Below are 17483 nucleotides of genomic sequence, written 5' to 3' on the forward strand. Positions count from 1 at the left end.
GGCAATTTGGACATGAAAGGTGGCCCCCCGAAGCCCCCCGCGTGCGAATGTCAGTAGCGAGACAGAACTGGAGGTAGTGGCCAGTCGCGAGGTGCTTACATCACTCCTCGTTTATTACCAGTTTTCGTTTTTTTGCGCGGTATAAAAGCGAACGAAAAAGTGGTGGTTTTTCCGGTAAAAATATTTTTTTGCGGAACCCAAAGTTTATTTTTTTTTTTAATTTTTCATAATTTTTGTTTATTCATAATTTTTAATTGTGAGTGCATCGAAATGGCTGAAAGTCGCGGTTCCCTATTAGCTAAATCCGTGCAGAAACACGCAGGAAGGGCCAAAGAGAAGGTCAGTGACGTTTAAAACTTCAAAAAAACAATTAGGTTATGTTTTATCTAAATTGGATTTGTATTCGATTTTTATGAATAAATCTTATTAAAGTCAAGTGGTATATAGATAGTAATCGAAGTTGTGGTCAAGATATTAAAAGTTGGTTGTTTGTTTCTTGGTTCATTTGAATATATCGAATCCCACGTACCCTAACCTATAAAAGGAAATGTATGGTGAACCCACGTCCGATTTGGTAAATACCGAAAAGTTTCTATTTTTTTTTCTTCCTTTTCTTCTCCTTCGTCTTCTTCGTCGTCGCCTTCCACGGACAGGTTTGGACTTTCCTAAGAAAGTGTGTCAAGCTGTCCGTGTATCGGATGCTTATAAAAAAATAATTTATAAGAAGTTAACACTTTGAAGGTTAATAAACGAGTTAAAATAAGGAAGGAAAATAGTTGTTGCAGATGAGAGATGATATAATGTCATGGGTAATAATCCTGGTGAGGTCCTCGCGTATTTTCGAAGCAGAATCCGTGCTACGGACGAAGCTGAAATAAAATAACTCGGACTTAGAATAGAATTTGCTTGGCACTGAACGGGTTTACTGGGTGCCTCAAATTTTCCTCAATATTTTCAACACATTTTAAAGCACACTACAAAAATACTAACAAAATCAATATTTAAACAAATTTTTATCTTAAACCCACAAGACTTTATTAAGTCGATTCAACATATTTTTAAAAAAATGTGCAATTTACTTTTTGAATCACATTTTTTACCTAATTTTTTAGATAACCTAAATTTTCCTTGATATTTATCATTTCAATTAAAGCAAACGTGTGACTATGATGACGTCAAAAATGCCCATCCTAAAAAAACAGTTTTAAGATGTTCTTTAAGATGCCATTAACCTCGTTATTTATTTTAAAACTTTAAATCCCGATATAACGTTTTCTGTTAGGTTGTGTACAGTACAGGTGTGGTACAACGATTGCATAATAACTAATTTTACTTTAATACCAGAAGATTTATGGAAGAAAAGATTTCAAATGTTATATTTATGTGTATTGAAGAAACTTTTTACTTATAAAAAATAAAATCTTGGTAAAAATTTGTTATGTTATTGTGTTATTTAAAACTGTATTTGGTTCTTAACTCTAACCAATCAATTGGAGATTAAGCCTTCAATCAGGCCAGCAACAACAGTGCTCGAGAATTCCAAGTAATATCCAGCTAATCAAATGCCTAATAAGTTTTAAGGACCTGGCGAAAAAGTATTGCGGATGTAGTAGCTAGAGTAATCAAGTTCCGCAACATTATTTGATCAAATCCTATAATTTATTAATGGATAGTATTAATTTGTAATTAATGAAGATACTTCCGACATTACCAAAAAGTTTGTTAGAAGATTCCTCCGGCCACATAATCTACTCATCGAGCTCTCAGTAATCGCTACAATTAGCAATTGAGCTGGTTGAAACCACAAGTTTACAACAACTAAATTTCGTACGTTAGATACTATATAGCTCTTTTTGCCACCTTTGTCTGTTTGGCATATGCGTGGCTCTTCCTATGTAATGTTACCTTTACGCTCGACTATTTGATATAATTTATTGATGACACAATCGTGTTGGCTAATACTCTAAATTAGATCAAATGCACTGAATTGAAGGAGGCAAGTTCTTAGCAAAACCATAAACATAGTCTTAGACCTTGGTCATTCTACTTGGTGCTTAAATAAATTCGTTCGAGCTACTTTCGGCCCTAACTTTTCCTTATAATCAAGTCAAGCAGCCTTTATCATTGTTGCAGAAGATGTATTTCACCTAAGGATTATATCGAGACTAAGATGTGATACGCTAAGGTCGCTTACTGGCGAGGCGCTACAATTGATATCATTACTTGAAGAAATGACGTTTATCGAAATTTGTAAACTTCTAATTAAATTTCATAATAATAAATAATTTAATTTTATGAATATTACATTTTTTTAAGAAATATATTTGAGTCATTTCAATAAAATACTTTAATATCCTGTATTGAAATTGTTATGGATTATGTTTATGTAATCATTGCGAGACACCCTGTGTAAAAAGTTTTGCGCAACTCCAAAGTGAATTAGAAAATCTACTTATATTCAACCGTATATACCTTTGTATTAGGTACACAAGGTCGTCCAGTTTATAACGGACAATTACGTTTGCGCGTACGTAAACCTACATATTTACACTCTCAATAATAAATAGATAGCAAGATATAACAAGAGAATCCAAATACGCTACCTATATTGAATCTATAGATAAGAAAATCTCTCAAAAATAAATTGTATTTTATTGGTTTTATTAAGACCTTCCTCAACAATGTACAGTCGCATAGGTTAAATCGGAAATAGACATTGAATAATTATATATAGAATTGTCGTCGCTATCGTATTGTGTTTCTATTTATTGAAGCAAGATTGCATTTTTATGACTCTTTACGAACGTCGAGAGTTATTCATTTATTGCTCTTTTCTTTTTGGTTATAATAGAATCGATTGATGCACACCTGTGCTAGGTATCGTGAAATGTTAGAGTGGAATGAGAACGTCTCGGCCTCTCCTCGAGATTACAGTGTTAGTTATTGTAGTGGGGGGACAATGTTGTTGAGGAAAAACGAAAGCAATTCGAAGAATGTACCGTTTAAAGGGGGAAAAATCAAACGAATAAATAATATATCATTGTGCGTTTTTGGATTTTAATAGAAAAGTGATAAATACGCAGTTTCGATTACCCCCATTGAGTCAGACCTTCAGTTTATTTTCGTTACTCCAACCGATATTAGCACTATGAGTAACAAAACGAAAAACATTTTTAGAACCGGTTACAATCGAATTATACAACATCACAATACAAGTTTTTTTTTGTAATTTAAGTAGTGAAGTCCAATTTTCCGCTGACGCTTAATTAACTACATAGTTTATTTAAAGAATTAAAATACGATTTTTGCAAATTATAATTTGTCGATGTTTCAACATGATGCTTAAAGGATATTTTAAAAATATCGCACGATAACGCTTTATGATTTGAAATCGTTTTTAAGAAGTAATTAGCGATAAATGTAGAAATGTTTACCGTTTAATTTAACAAGAAAGGTTCTCGTTTTGTAACGAGAGGAAGAGAATCGTGAATGCACGTCGAGAGTTAGATTACGTAAGGGTTGTGATGGTCTCTACTCGTAAATCAGGAGTTACATTCAGAGGCGTTTGCGTAAAGTACTAAAAATAACGGCCTCGGTTCAACTCTCGGAAAGTTCCTCAAATAAAACTATTGCTAAAAGTTTGGTTTTATATATAGTAAATATATATATAGGATTTAATTCACACAAAAAGAGATCATCTAAGAGATAGATTAAATATTTGTTAATGATGAGAAGATAGTGACCATGATGTTAATCATAAAAGATGATTTAATGGTGCAAATAAGGCAACAATAAAGTTTTTGGGACTCCCCAAATTGAAGTAAAACATTGATGATGGCTTTTATTATAAGAGGTAATTCTCATGGTGGAAATTACAACCATACAGTTTCTGGGAGTACATTTTTTCCCAAAATTGATGACCAGAGGAATTTCGTTCTTCCAACTTATCATCGAATACATTCCATTACATAAATTATACAGGGTGTTCCGTTAAGCGTACGGAGCGGCTGTATCTCAACAACGGTAAGGCCTAGAGGTTTGGGAAAAAAATCTTTATAAGCAAAGTGGGCAAGAGAAATAGCTGGAAATTATTTTGAAGTTCGTAATTCGACCGCTAGGGGGCGTAACTGCCATAGAGAAACATAAAATTCCCGCTATCTCAGAAAGTTAGACGATGAGCTATAACTTTGACAACATCATTTAGTAGCTTGGATAATACCGCATCGCTTTTGTTTTGCAATATTTTTCATATCTGTCATAATAAGGGAGGGGGAGGCCAATGCGTTTTCAAATGTTTACATTTTAATATCTCCTGGACCATTCAACCGATTTGAATGTTTTCGGTGTTGTTTGAAAGAGCATTTTATGCTCTTTTTAAAGATATTTTCAGTAAGACCGTCTGCTTTAAAACAAATGAGATAGAGGACGTTATCTGCAGCGATTACATACTTTTGTGATTTTTGAAGGAAAGTTAAATGGAACGATACTATTTACTTCACAGACCGTCAATCACCATAAAATTTGCTAAATATTAGTGAAAACCGCATCTCGATATCTCCATCCATTCTCGAATTATAAAAGAAAATGTTAAAAATTCGTATATCTTAATCGGATCAAGTAACCTTAGGAAACAAATAAGAGAGAACAAAAATTTTATTATCTAGAACCTTCCTTCACACTTTATCCAAGCTTAGAACTGCTTCAAAACTAGTTTTGAGGCGTGTTGAAAAGCCAACGGATCAATGAAACATCAACAATGATAATAAAACAAAATAAACCAAAACACTTAGAATAATTTAAATTTTTGGCAAAAATAACTCACTAATGAGCGAAATGCCTTCCATAAACCTCGATGCATTTATTTAATCTAGTTTCGACGAAAAAAAAGCGCTGCTTAAGTCTCTTCCCTGGACACGTTTTTACTGGTATTTAGTGTTTTGTCATATTTTCCCTGGTTATTGGTTTTTCTTGAAAAGTCAGGTCGTTTAGTCTGCCCAATAGATAAAGGGGTGAAAGCAATGTGGGTTTTGCTCGAACCAAGAATGCATATTATGCAAGTTTACATCAACTTGTAGACAGATGCTTCATGCATCCATAGCATTCGTGATAGAAGGTTTGGATTTGCCCAAATCATATTTAAAAGTCAATGGTAATAGTTCAGTCTGTTATCATAATCGGTATCTGTTAAGGCCTGATGTAAAACAACGTGGTGGAGATATTATTCTCTTGAGAACTCTTGTGGACAATTGTTTTCGGAGTTCCCAGATTATGTGGGATCACATTGCGCACCAATATGATTTACGAATTCATAGAGATGTCTGAATGGGCTACACGTTGCCAGTTTTCCGTAATCGCTAAGTCAATCTTAAAAACACTTCTAGAGAAAAATGTCTTTCTTTGTCGTAATTGCATTGCACATTTTTGCCATGCAGTTGCATCGTATTTGAAACATTGAAAATAAATCATCATACGCTCTATCATACGCTTCTGCGTTAGTAAATGACATGTTTACAGTTACCATGGTTATGTGATTTGTTTTTCTCGATGAGGTAACTGGATCCGATTGATGGCACTCGAGTTTTTAACATTTTCTTCTATAACTCGAGAACGGGTGGCGACATCGAGATGCGGTTTTCACTAAAATTTAGCAAATTTGAAGGTGACTAAGGGTCTGTGAAGTAAATAGTATCGTTCCATTTAACTTTTCTTCAAAAATCACTAAAGTATGTAATCGCTGCAGATAACGTCCTCTAGCTCATTTGTTTTAAAGCAGACGGTCTTACTGAAAATATCTTTAAAAAGAGCATAAAATGCTCTTTCAAACAACACCGAAAACATTCAAATCGGTTGAATGGTCTAGGAGATATTAAAATGTAAACATATGAAAACGCATTGGCCTCCCCCTCCCTTATTATGACAGATATGAGAAATATCGCAAACCAAAAGCGATGTGGTATTATCCAAGCTATTAAATGATGTTGTCAAAGTTATAGCTCATCGTCTAAGGTTCTGAGATAGCGGGAACTTTATGTTTTTCAATGGCAGTTACGCCCCCTAGCGGTCGAATTACGAACTTCAAAATAATTTCCAGCTATTTCTCTTGGTCACTTTGCTTATAAGGATTTTTTTTCCAAACCTCTTGGCCTTACCGTTCTAGAGATACAGCCGCTCAGTACGCTTAACGGGACACCCTGTATATCGGATAGTCCCAACCTTGCACCCTTATCTTAAAGATCTATTGTACCCCGAGAATCTGATACGATTAACAGCAATTTTTCCATTCTTGTATCATCAACTTGGAATGGTTGAACAGTTACATTAGATATAAAAGTTGTGGTAACAAATAAAAGATTCGATAGTTTGGACTTGCCATAAGACTAAGTATGTTGTAATTAGTTTGTTCTGGGTAGATGAGATGCAACTGAAGGAATGTGCAAATGCATAAAAACATTCAAGTGTGCAATTTGGGCTTAAGTATTACTCATGGAGCTCACAGGATGTGAATCCTTTAACTGCGTGTCTCATACGCAACTATCTTTGTGATAGGATGGAGTGTATTTTACATATTTTGGACATGTTGTCATTTTAAAATTATTCTCATCTTTAGTTTGTTTCTTATAGTAATATCTCTTTGAGTAATAAAAATATACTAAAACCATGACTCAATTACCAATTGCGTCTCGATATTTGTTATTTCGCATCAAACTTGAGCTCGAAACTATAACTTTTGGCGCGACCTTACTGGTTACTGGAATTTTTGGTTGATTCAAAACAGATCGTTTTATTTAAACGTTTTGAAAACAAATTTACCTTCAATTTTAAGCTTAAATTCAAAATTAATTTTAATAAAAATAACTATTTGTAGAAGAACGATTCGATTCGCGTTTTATTCGTAAGAGGAGACTCTTCACTTTACGAACGCTTACTGTTAATCGACGATTCCGTTATTTCTGAATGTTTGTTGAAGAGAGACTCAACAACGTTTCAAGACAACCTTGGTTTTACCTCCACACACAGGTAGATTTAACAGGTGATCGAATTCTTCTCGTCGTTTAATTTTACTCCTTCGATTTTTTTTACTACCTTTCGTTTAACAACTTGAAGAAGAAATAATAGAGTTTTTTATTGAGTTTTATTGGGTTGTTTAATGATTTGATTGGATTATAAAAGCAACAATGAGAGTCTCCATTAAGATATTGTTGTTGAGAAAAATTATTTGCATAAGAATAATTTTAGTCTTTAGCTGCTTAATGGAAAGTTTAAAAAATTCTTATCATTTTTTTTTTATTATCTTGATCCTTATTTAAAAGCAATAAAATCCACCCACATTGTTTCATCTGCGTGACTCATTCCGAAAGCGTTTAAATATCTCTTTTTGCCGCGTTTAGGAAAGCCTGGGAATAAATAATATTCTAATCGTATTGAATACATATTTTCAAACCGCGCCTATAAAATACGCGAATATTACACGATAACGGTGGTTAATTTTTTTTTTATACACGCAAACTGACTGAGTGAGTAATATGTTTAAATTTTTGATAACAACAAAATAATACAATAATACTCGATTTTTAATTTTAAATCGAATAAATATTATTTTAATTAAATTTGTGAAAAATTAAAAAAATTATTTTAATAATAAGTTCAGTTTCATAAACAAAATTAAAAATCCTTTAATTTGATACCCCACAACCTATATTTTTGCTAAAATAACAAAACATAACCTCACAATGACAGTTCTTACCAGCCATCTTTGTTTTTATTTTGATTTTTGAGTATCTTTGGAAGTTTTGAAGATAGATCCTGCGTGTTTGGGCTTAAATTACTCGATTTTTAATTTTAAATCGGGTGAAAATAAATTTGATTAATTTTTGTGAAAAATAATTTAAAAAGATATATTAAAAATACGTTCAGTTTCATAAACAAAATTAAAAATCCTTTAATTTGATACCCCACAACCTATATTTTTGCTAAAATAATAAAACATAACCTCACAATGACAGTTCTTACCAGCCATCTTTGTTTTTATTTTGATTTTTGAGTATCTTTGGGAGTTTTGAAGATAGACCCTGCGTGTTTGGGCTTAAATTACTCGATTTTTAATTTTAAATCGGGTGAAAATAAATTTGATTAATTTTTGTGAAAAATAATTTAAAAAGATATATTAAAAATACGTTCAGTTTCATAAACAAAATTAAAAATCCTTTAATTTGATACCCCACAACCTATATTTTTGGTAAAATAACAAAACATAACCTCACAATGACAGTTCTTACCAGCCATCTTTGTTTTTATTTTGATTTTTGAGTATCTTTGGGAGTTTTGAAGATAGACCCTGCGTGTTTGGGCTTAAATTACTCGATTTTTAATTTTAAATCGGGTGAAAATAAATTTGATTAATTTTTGTGAAAAATAATTTAAAAAGATATATTAAAAATACGTTCAGTTTCATAAACAAAATTAAAAATCCTATAATTTGATACCCCACAACCTATATTTTTGCTAAAATAACGAAACATAACCTCACAATGACAGTTCTTACCAGCCATCTTTGTTTTTATTTTGATTTTTGAGTATCTTTGGGAGTTTTGAAGATAGATCCTGCGTGTTTGGGCTTAAATTACTCGATTTTTAATTTTAAATCGGGTGAAAATAAATTTGATTAATTTTTGTGAAAAATAATTTAAAAAGATATATTAAAAATACGTTCAGTTTCATAAACAAAATTAAAAATCCTATAATTTGATACCCCACAACCTATATTTTTGCTAAAATAACGAAACATAACCTCACAATGACAGTTCTTACCAGCCATCTTTGTTTTTATTTTGATTTTTGAGTATCTTTGGGAGTTTTGAAGATAGATCCTGCGTGTTTGGGCTTAAATTACTCGATTTTTAATTTTAAATCGGGTGAAAATAAATTTGATTAATTTTTGTGAAAAATAATTTAAAAAGATATATTAAAAATACGTTCAGTTTCATAAACAAAATTAAAAATCCTATAATTTGATACCCCACAACCTATATTTTTGCTAAAATAACAAAACATAACCTCACAATGACAGTTCTTATTCGCCATCTTTGTTTTTATTTTGATTTTTGAGTATCTTTGGGAGTTTTGAAGATAGACCCTGCGTGTTTGGGCTCAAATTACTCGATTTTTAATTTTAAATCGGGTGAAAATAAATTTGATTAATTTTTGTGAAAAATAATTTAAAAAGATATATTAAAAATACGTTCAGTTTCATAAACAAAATTAAAAATCCTATAATTTGATACCCCACAACCTATATTTTTGCTAATATAACAAAACATAACCTCACAATGACAGTTCTTACTCGCCATCTTTGTTTTTATTTTGATTTTGAGTATCTTTGGGAGTTTTGAAGATAGACCCTGCGTGTTTGGGCTTAAATTACTCGATTTTTAATTTTAAATCGGGTGAAAATAAATTTGATTAATTTTTGTGAAAAATAATTTAAAAAGATATATTCAAAATACGTTCAGTTTCATAAACAAAATTCAAAATCCTATAATTTGATACCCCACAACCTATATTTTTGCTAAAATAACAAAACATAACCTCACAATGACAGTTCTTACCAGCCATCTTTGTTTTTATTTTGATTTTTGAGTATCTTTGGGAGTTTTGAAGATAGACCCTGCGTGTTTGGGCTTAAATTACTCGATTTTTAATTTTAAATCGGGTGAAAATAAATTTGATTAATTTTTGTGAAAAATAATTTAAAAAGATATATTAAAAATACGTTCAGTTTCATAAACAAAATTAAAAATCCTATAATTTGATACCCCACAACCTATATTTTTGCTAAAATAACAAAACATAACCTCACAATGACAGTTCTTACTCGCCATCTTTGTTTTTATTTTGATTTTTGAGTATCTTTGGGAGTTTTGAAGATATACCCAGCGTGTTTGGGCTTAAATTACTCGATTTTTAATTTCAAATCGGGTGAAAATAAATTTGATTAATTTTTGTGAAAAATAATTTAAAAAGATATTAAAAATACGTTCAGTTTCATAAACAAAATTAAAAATCCTATAATTTGATACCCCACAACCTATATTTTTGCTAAAATAACAAAACATAACCTCACAATGACAGTTCTTCCTCGCCATCTTTGTTTTTATTTTGATTTTTGAGTGTCTTTGGAAGTTTTGAAGATAGACCCTGCGTGTTTGGGCTTAAATTACTCGATTTTTAATTTTAAATCGGGTGAAAATAAATTTGATTAATTTTTGTGAAAAATAAGATATATTAAAAATACGTTCAGTTTCATAAACAAAATTAAAAATCCTATAATTTGATACCCCACAACCTATATTTTTGCTAAAATAACGAAACATAACCTCACAATGACAGTTCTTACTCGCCATCTTTGTTTTTATTTTGATTTTTGAGTATCTTTGGGAGTTTTGAAGATAGACCCTGCGTGTTTGGGCTTAAATTACTCGATTTTTAATTTTAAATTGGGTGAAAATAAATTTGATTAATTTTTGTGAAAAATAATTTAAAAAGATGTATTAAAAATACGTTCAGTTTCATAAACAAAATTAAAAATCCTATAATTTGATACCCCACAACCTATATTTTTGCTAAAATAACAAAACATAACCTCACAATGACAGTTCTTACCAGCCATCTTTGTTTTTATTTTGATTTTTGAGTATCTTTGGGAGTTTTGAAGATAGACCCTGCGTGTTTGGGCTTAAATTACTCGATTTTTAATTTTAAATCGGGTGAAAATAAATTTGATTAATTTTTGTGAAAAATAATTTAAAAAGATATATTAAAAATACGTTCAGTTTCATAAACAAAATTAAAAATCCTATAATTTGATACCCCACAACCTATATTTTTGCTAAAATAACAAAACATAACCTCACAATGACATTTCTTACCAGCCATCTTTGTTTTTATTTTGATTTTTGAGTATCTTTTGGAGTTTTGAAGATAGACCCTGCGTGTTTGGGCTTAAATTACTCGATTTTTAATTTTAAATCGGGTGAAAATAAATTTGATTAATTTTTGTGAAAAATAATTTAAAAAGATATATTAAAAATACGTTCAGTTTCATAAACAAAATTAAAAATCCTATAATTTGATACCCCACAACCTATATTTTTGCTAAAATAACAAAACATAACCGTCACAATGACAGTTCTTACTCGCCATCTTTGTTTTTATTTTGATTTTTGAGTACCTTTGGGAGTTTTGAAGATAGACCCTGCGTGTTTGGGCTTAAATTACTCGATTTTTAATTTTAAATCGGGTGAAAATAAATTTAATTAATTTTTGTGAAAAATAATTTAAAAAGATATATTAAAAATACGTTCAGTTTCATAAACAAAATTAAAAATCCTATAATTTGATACCCCACAACCTATATTTTTGCTAAAGTAATAAAACATAACCTCACAATGACAGTTCTTACCAGCCATCTTTGTTTTTATTTTGATTTTTGAGTATCTTTGGGAGTTTTGAAGATAGACCCTGCGTGTTTGGGCTTAAATTACTCGATTTTTAATTTTAAATCGGGTGAAAATAAATTTGATTAATTTTTGTGAAAGATAATTTAAAAAGATATATTAAAAATACGTTCAGTTTCATAAACAAAATTAAAAATCCTATAATTCGATACCCCACAACCTATATTTTTGGTAAAATAACGAAACATAACCTCACAATGACAGTTCTTACTCGCCATCTTTGTTTTTATTTTAATTTTTGAGTATCTTTGGGAGTTTTGAAGATAGACCCTGCGTGTTTGGGCTTAAATTACTCGATTTTTAATTTTAAATAGGGTGAAAATAAATTTGATTAATTTTTGTGAAAAATAATTTAAAAAGATATATTAAAAATACGTTCAGTTTCATAAACAAAATTAAAAATCCTATAATTTGATACCCCACAACCTATATTTTTGCTAAAATAACAAAACATAACCTCACAATGACAGTTCTTACTCGCCATCTTTGTTTTTATTTTGATTTTTGAGCATCTTTGGGAGTTTTGAAGATAGACCCTGCGTGTTTGGGCTTAAATTACTCGATTTTTAATTTTAAATCGGGTGAAAATAAATTTGATTAATTTTTGTGAAAAATAATTTAAAAAGATATATTAAAAATACGTTCAGTTTCATAAACAAAATTAAAAATCCTTTAATTTGATACCCCACAACCTATATTTTTGCTAAAATAACAAAACATAACCTCACAATGACAGTTCTTACCAGCCATCTTTGTTTTTATTTTGATTTTTGAGTATCTTTGGGAGTTTTGAAGATAGACCCTGCGTGTTTGGGCTTAAATTACTCGATTTTTAATTTTAAATCGGGTGAAAATAAATTTGATTAATTTTTGTGAAAAATAATTTAAAAAGATATATTAAAAATACGTTCAGTTTCATAAACAAAATTAAAAATCCTTTAATTTGATACCCCACAACCTATATTTTTGCTAAAATAACAAAACATAACCTCACAATGACAGTTCTTACCAGCCATCTTTGTTTTTATTTTGATTTTTGAGTATCTGGGAATTTTGAAGATAGACCCTGCGTGTTTGGGCTTAAATTACTCGATTTTTAATTTTAAATCGGGTGAAAATAAATTTGATTAATTTTTGTGAAAAATAATTTAAAAAGATATATTAAAAATACGTTCAGTTTCATAAATAAAATTAAAAATCCTTTAATTTGATACCCCACAACCTATATTTTTGCTAAAATAACAAAACATAACCTCACAATGACAGTTCTTACCAGCCATCTTTGTTTTTATTTTGATTTTTGAGTATCTTTGGGAGTTTTGAAGATAGACCCTGCGTGTTTGGGCTTAAATTACTCGATTTTTAATTTTAAATCAAATGAAAGTAATTTTAATTAATTTTAACATCGATTAAGACGGATAAATCCGACTGGTTCTAGTTCTAGATCTAGTGCTAGTATAGCTTCTCCACATTAATCTGTTAAATCGAGGTATTATTATAATGTAAAAAATTCTTTTTTAATTTTTTCGTTCCTTGTCGATGAGTTCGAGTGAAAGCTGGACTTTTTATGTACACTTTCAATGTGTATAAATTGTAGAAGGAAGTGTGTTATGGGTATTTAGCCTTCGGGTAGACGCGAACTCGTTTCTTTATTTTCATTAAAAAGAATCTGACGTGATTACAAACGTCGCGTTAATGATTTCTTCGTATATAATTAGAAATTTCTTTTTCACCCCGGGAAACCGAAAAATCGGCTGCGCGCAGTTGTACAAGCGAAGACATTGAAACGAGTCCCGAAGTATGTCAAGCGAATTTGCTTCTTTGCCAAGATATAAAATTAGGAACGGGAACAATAACGTGTCTCCTTCATCGTTTCGGTTCCCGGCACCAAAATTTTATATTTTTCAATCTTATAAAACATTAATTAATCCTACTATTACTTAATTTAATTTCGAATTAATTGTTATAGAAAGTTTTTAAACGATTATAATTAACAACCTCGTTAAGAAAATTAATTTTATCATTTTTTTTTGTTACAGCTATTACAAAATTTGGGAAAAGTAGATAAAACTTTAGACGACATATTTGATGAACATCTTCAAAACTTCAACAGGCAACAATTAGCCGCCAATAGACTACAAAAAGAGTTCAGTAATTACCTAAGAGCCGTTAGAAGTAAGTAAACACGCCTACGATATTAATTAGTCAATTTTATGTTAATTTAACCTTTTCAATTTTTCAAACGATTTAATACAAACTTTTTAAACCTCATTTTCGCCAAATAAATTACGAATTGTTAACCGAGCGTCAATTAGCAACGTATAAAACGAGTTTTATGACGCAACGTTTGCTTTCAATACGGTTTCGCTGCTTTTACAACAAAACAGCTTCAATTCATGGCATAAAAAATAGTTAATCATAGTAAAATAATCTTAAAGCGTTAATCAAATGATCTCTCAACCCAAATTTAAAACAATAAAAGCCGCTGACTATTGTTTAACTAGAAACACACCTTTCTATAATTTTCCATGCCACTGGGCCATGTTAAAGAAATATCACAACAATAAAAAGCAAACAAATAAGAATGTCGATGTTGCATAAGAAAGGTTTAACCTTATTTAAGTAATTGAATGAGAAGTTATTCGAGTAATGTGGTTTTAAGAATTAATCGTCGATTCGGAGGGGGGTTTGACGACTTCTACTACTACTTTACAGTTAGATGCGTGAGTATGTGTACAGGAAGGTTGTACACGAGTGAGAGTTTTAGGAAATCTGCACCACCAGCAGCAGGAACTTGATGAAGCAAGCGAACTCCGGTCAGTGACACCGTACGCTCTTCGTCGCTTGATAACCGTCGATATGAGCGTAATTTGCGCGAAGAGGAACCTACTTGTTTTAAATGCCTTTTTTTAAAAAACGTCAACAAAAATAAGTGTCAATTCTACAGCTGACCCATAACTTGAATATCTTCATTTTATTAAAAATTGATTTCTTTCCACACACATTTACAAACAATAAATTATTTCCTACTTTAACACGCAACTTACTTAGACACGCAATCATTGCGTGCATTTAAAATCTACATTTCCTGTATTATTTGACCTAAATAACATATTCTTATTTTTTTCTAGATGTACAGGTAGCGTCAAAATCCCTTCTAGAAGCAATAGGAGATACGTACGAAAGTTCTTGGTCAGGTCACGATAATTTATACGTTCAAACACAATCGGTGGATAGTTTATGGCAAGATTTTTACCATAAATTAACCGATCAAGTTTGTATCCCACTGAATACATATCAAAGTCAATTTCCGGAGATGAAAAAGAAAATCGATAAAAGGGGAAGGAAATTGGTTGATTATGACAGTCAAAGGCATAGTTTTCAGGCGCTTCAATTAAATATGGCGAAGAAAAGGGATGAAACAAAAATTGCTCGGGGTAAAGAACAACTTGAAGAAGCGAAACGAACGTATGAAATGCTTAATTCGGAATTACACGACGAATTACCTGCTTTGTACGATTCGAGGATTCTTTTTTTGGTTACAAATTTACAAACGTTGTTTAACGCCGAACAAAACTTCCATAATGAAGCCTCAAAAGTTTTTGGAACGTTAGAAAACATTGTTGATAAGTTAGCAACGGATAGTCAACGATCTTCTTACAGTGTAAAACGAACTAATGGTACGGCGAGCATTTCAAGAACGACTCCATCTTCTTTTGTTAATAATATTTCAACAACGCCAACAAAAATTAATCCAATTCGTAAGTGTGATCTATAAAACCAATTTTTTGTTTTATTTTTATTTTTTGTTGTTTGTATGCATGAAAAAAAGTGTTGCACTAAAACTTGTTTTTAGCTGATAATGATGCAAAAACCCCAACTAATAGCGAACACACTCCCGAATTTACCGCCGCAAAGGCATCGCGAGCTTCCGTGGATAGTACGCCACCCGCTAGTCCCTCACCTACGACCCCAAAATCCCCGGGCACACCGCCCCCAAGATCCCCTATCTCACCTAGGGCTGCACCAGTTTCAGCAGTACCCCCAGAAGAATCAATTGAAAAAACTAACGAGGATATTGCTCCTCCACCATCCCCCGAGGCCGTTGAAATTAATGGTGGGGACCCAGGAGATGACGAGGTTACCCCACAATTGGAAAAACCGGATAAGGTACAAAATGGTGGTAATAAAACAACACCAACGGCTGGTGGAGAGAAAAATGAAAGTGTCAATAAAAATGTTGAGGAGTTGTATGATATTCCAGTTGGTAAGTACATTTTTTTTGTTGGTTGTTTGTTAAATGGGGATTTTACTATTTTTGCGTTTACCAATTTAAAAATTTTTTTGAATTAATTTTATGAATATTGTTTATAATATAGGTGCTAGCACTGATAATTTACCACCAGGTGTTCTTTATCGAGTGAAATCTACCTATAAATATAATAGGGAAGATGTCGATGAGTTATCCTTTGACGTTGGGGAGATAATTCAAGTTATAGAATATGATGATCCGGAAGAACAAGTAAATATGACGGTTTTTTATAAAATTTGTTTAATTTTTTAAATTAAAATAGGAGGAAGGTTGGTTAATGGGTATAAAAGAGAGTAATGGTGAAAAGGGAATGTTCCCGGCGAATTTTACAAGGCCCCTTTAAGACAAGCTCCGATTTCTTTGAAAAGGAATATATAATGGGAATACGTTCACCGGTTGTCATTTTATCTAGTAGATAGAGTATTATTAACACTGTAAGATATAATCACTTGTGTAAAAAAAGAGGAAGAAAAAGAAAAGCGGCTACGAAGGAGAATATACATATTTAAAAAAATGTGCCTTATCAATATATACATACACAGATACAGTATGTTTGAAGTAATAATCGAATAACATCATTTCATATAGTTAAGTACTAAATTTTCATATAAAATTTTTTGCGTGTAAACATTTTGAATATTATATTACAGGAGAATAATAAAATAATAATAATTAATAAATTAAATAAATGGTAGGATTTTAAAATGAGATCATTGTTGATTATATTTTTCTTTTTGTTACATTTTATTTTAATATTATAAATGATTGTTTTAAATATATATTGAGTTCATGTTTATTGAATGTTAATAATTAATTGAATCCAGAGAATGTAATTTATATAAAACTTATTATTTTAACTAATAAGATATGCATTTTTTCAATCGCGTTGTTCAAAGTGCCAAATTTTCAACAAAAATAAATAAATAAACTGTTTATACTCTTATCTAAGAGCGGCGAACAAAAAGAAAATAATATTTTTCGACTATATACAACGCTCACTTGGAATTGTAAATATATAAATATTAATATTATTAAAAATATTAGCAATAAGGAGCTTCGTTACTCAATTCCCTAAGACCATCGTTATTATTACTGAGATCTGTTTTAACTACTTATTCACTTGGATTGTTTAAAAACCCCTGGTTTTTTTTCTTTTGTATTATTGCTTCTATATTACACACATACTACATTGTGTTTTAATGTACTATTAACTAGTTTTAAGGATTGATTGTTTGAAAACTTATTAAATAAATTATTAAATCTAACAAACAAATACTATTTTTATTAATCTCATAGACTGTTCATAAATCTGTTCAAAAATTAAGTTATGTTTTTGATTGCAACCTTTCAAAAACGACCGAATATTTCAAAAAGTAATAAACGAATTAATTACTGATTAAATAATTTAAAATTAATTGACTTACTGTGTTTTTGTTGTAAGAAATCATCCCGGTTTTAGAAACACACAAGTTTCGAATTGACGTGTAAAAAAATTTAGGTTATGTTTTTGTATGTAAAACTTCGTTGATTATTTTGAGGGGGGAAAATCTCTTCGTACAACCTAAAATCACTATAAATAAGTAATTAGAATGTTTAAAAACGAAATTTGATGATTTGCTTTTACCTCGTTGACGCCTTCTTTTATAAAATTGATTATT

General features: G+C 30.7%; 1 protein-coding gene across 3 annotated transcripts; it reads left to right on the forward strand.

Moving 5' to 3' along the window:
• Positions 1-58: 58 nt before the first annotated feature.
• Positions 59-16304, forward strand: LOC111418345 (amphiphysin). Of its 3 annotated transcripts, none has more exons than XM_023050868.2 (6): positions 59-339; positions 13553-13688; positions 14645-15274; positions 15370-15780; positions 15893-16035; positions 16088-16304. In XM_023050868.2, the coding sequence occupies exons 1-6, from the start codon at positions 271-273 to the stop codon at positions 16166-16168; spliced, it is 1470 nt and encodes a 489-aa protein (XP_022906636.2). In that variant the 5' UTR covers positions 59-270; the 3' UTR covers positions 16169-16304. The 3 variants fall into 3 exon arrangements, with proteins under 3 accessions (XP_022906636.2, XP_022906645.1, XP_022906654.1); XM_023050877.2 differs by having other exon boundaries at positions 15544-15780; XM_023050886.2 differs by lacking the exon at positions 15370-15780 and having other exon boundaries at positions 16088-16294.
• The last annotated feature ends 1179 nt before the right edge of the window (positions 16305-17483 follow it).

The sequence above is a fragment of the Onthophagus taurus genome, chromosome 10 (assembly GCF_036711975.1).
Source record: "Onthophagus taurus isolate NC chromosome 10, IU_Otau_3.0, whole genome shotgun sequence".
In the NCBI taxonomy this organism is placed as follows: Eukaryota; Metazoa; Arthropoda; class Insecta; order Coleoptera; family Scarabaeidae; genus Onthophagus; species Onthophagus taurus.

What these genes read in the sequence shown, in the direction of transcription:
- LOC111418345 (XM_023050868.2), top strand. Translation starts at nt 271, where the DNA reads ATGGCTGAAAGTCGCGGTTCCCTATTAGCTAAATCCGTGCAGAAACAC. An exon ending in CAGGAAGGGCCAAAGAGAAG is followed by an intron (nt 340 to 13,552) that starts GTCAGTGACGTT and finishes TTTTTGTTACAG; the next exon opens with CTATTACAAAATTTGGGAAA. An exon ending in GTTGTATGATATTCCAGTTG is followed by an intron (nt 15,781 to 15,892) that starts GTAAGTACATTT and finishes TTTATAATATAG; the next exon opens with GTGCTAGCACTGATAATTTA.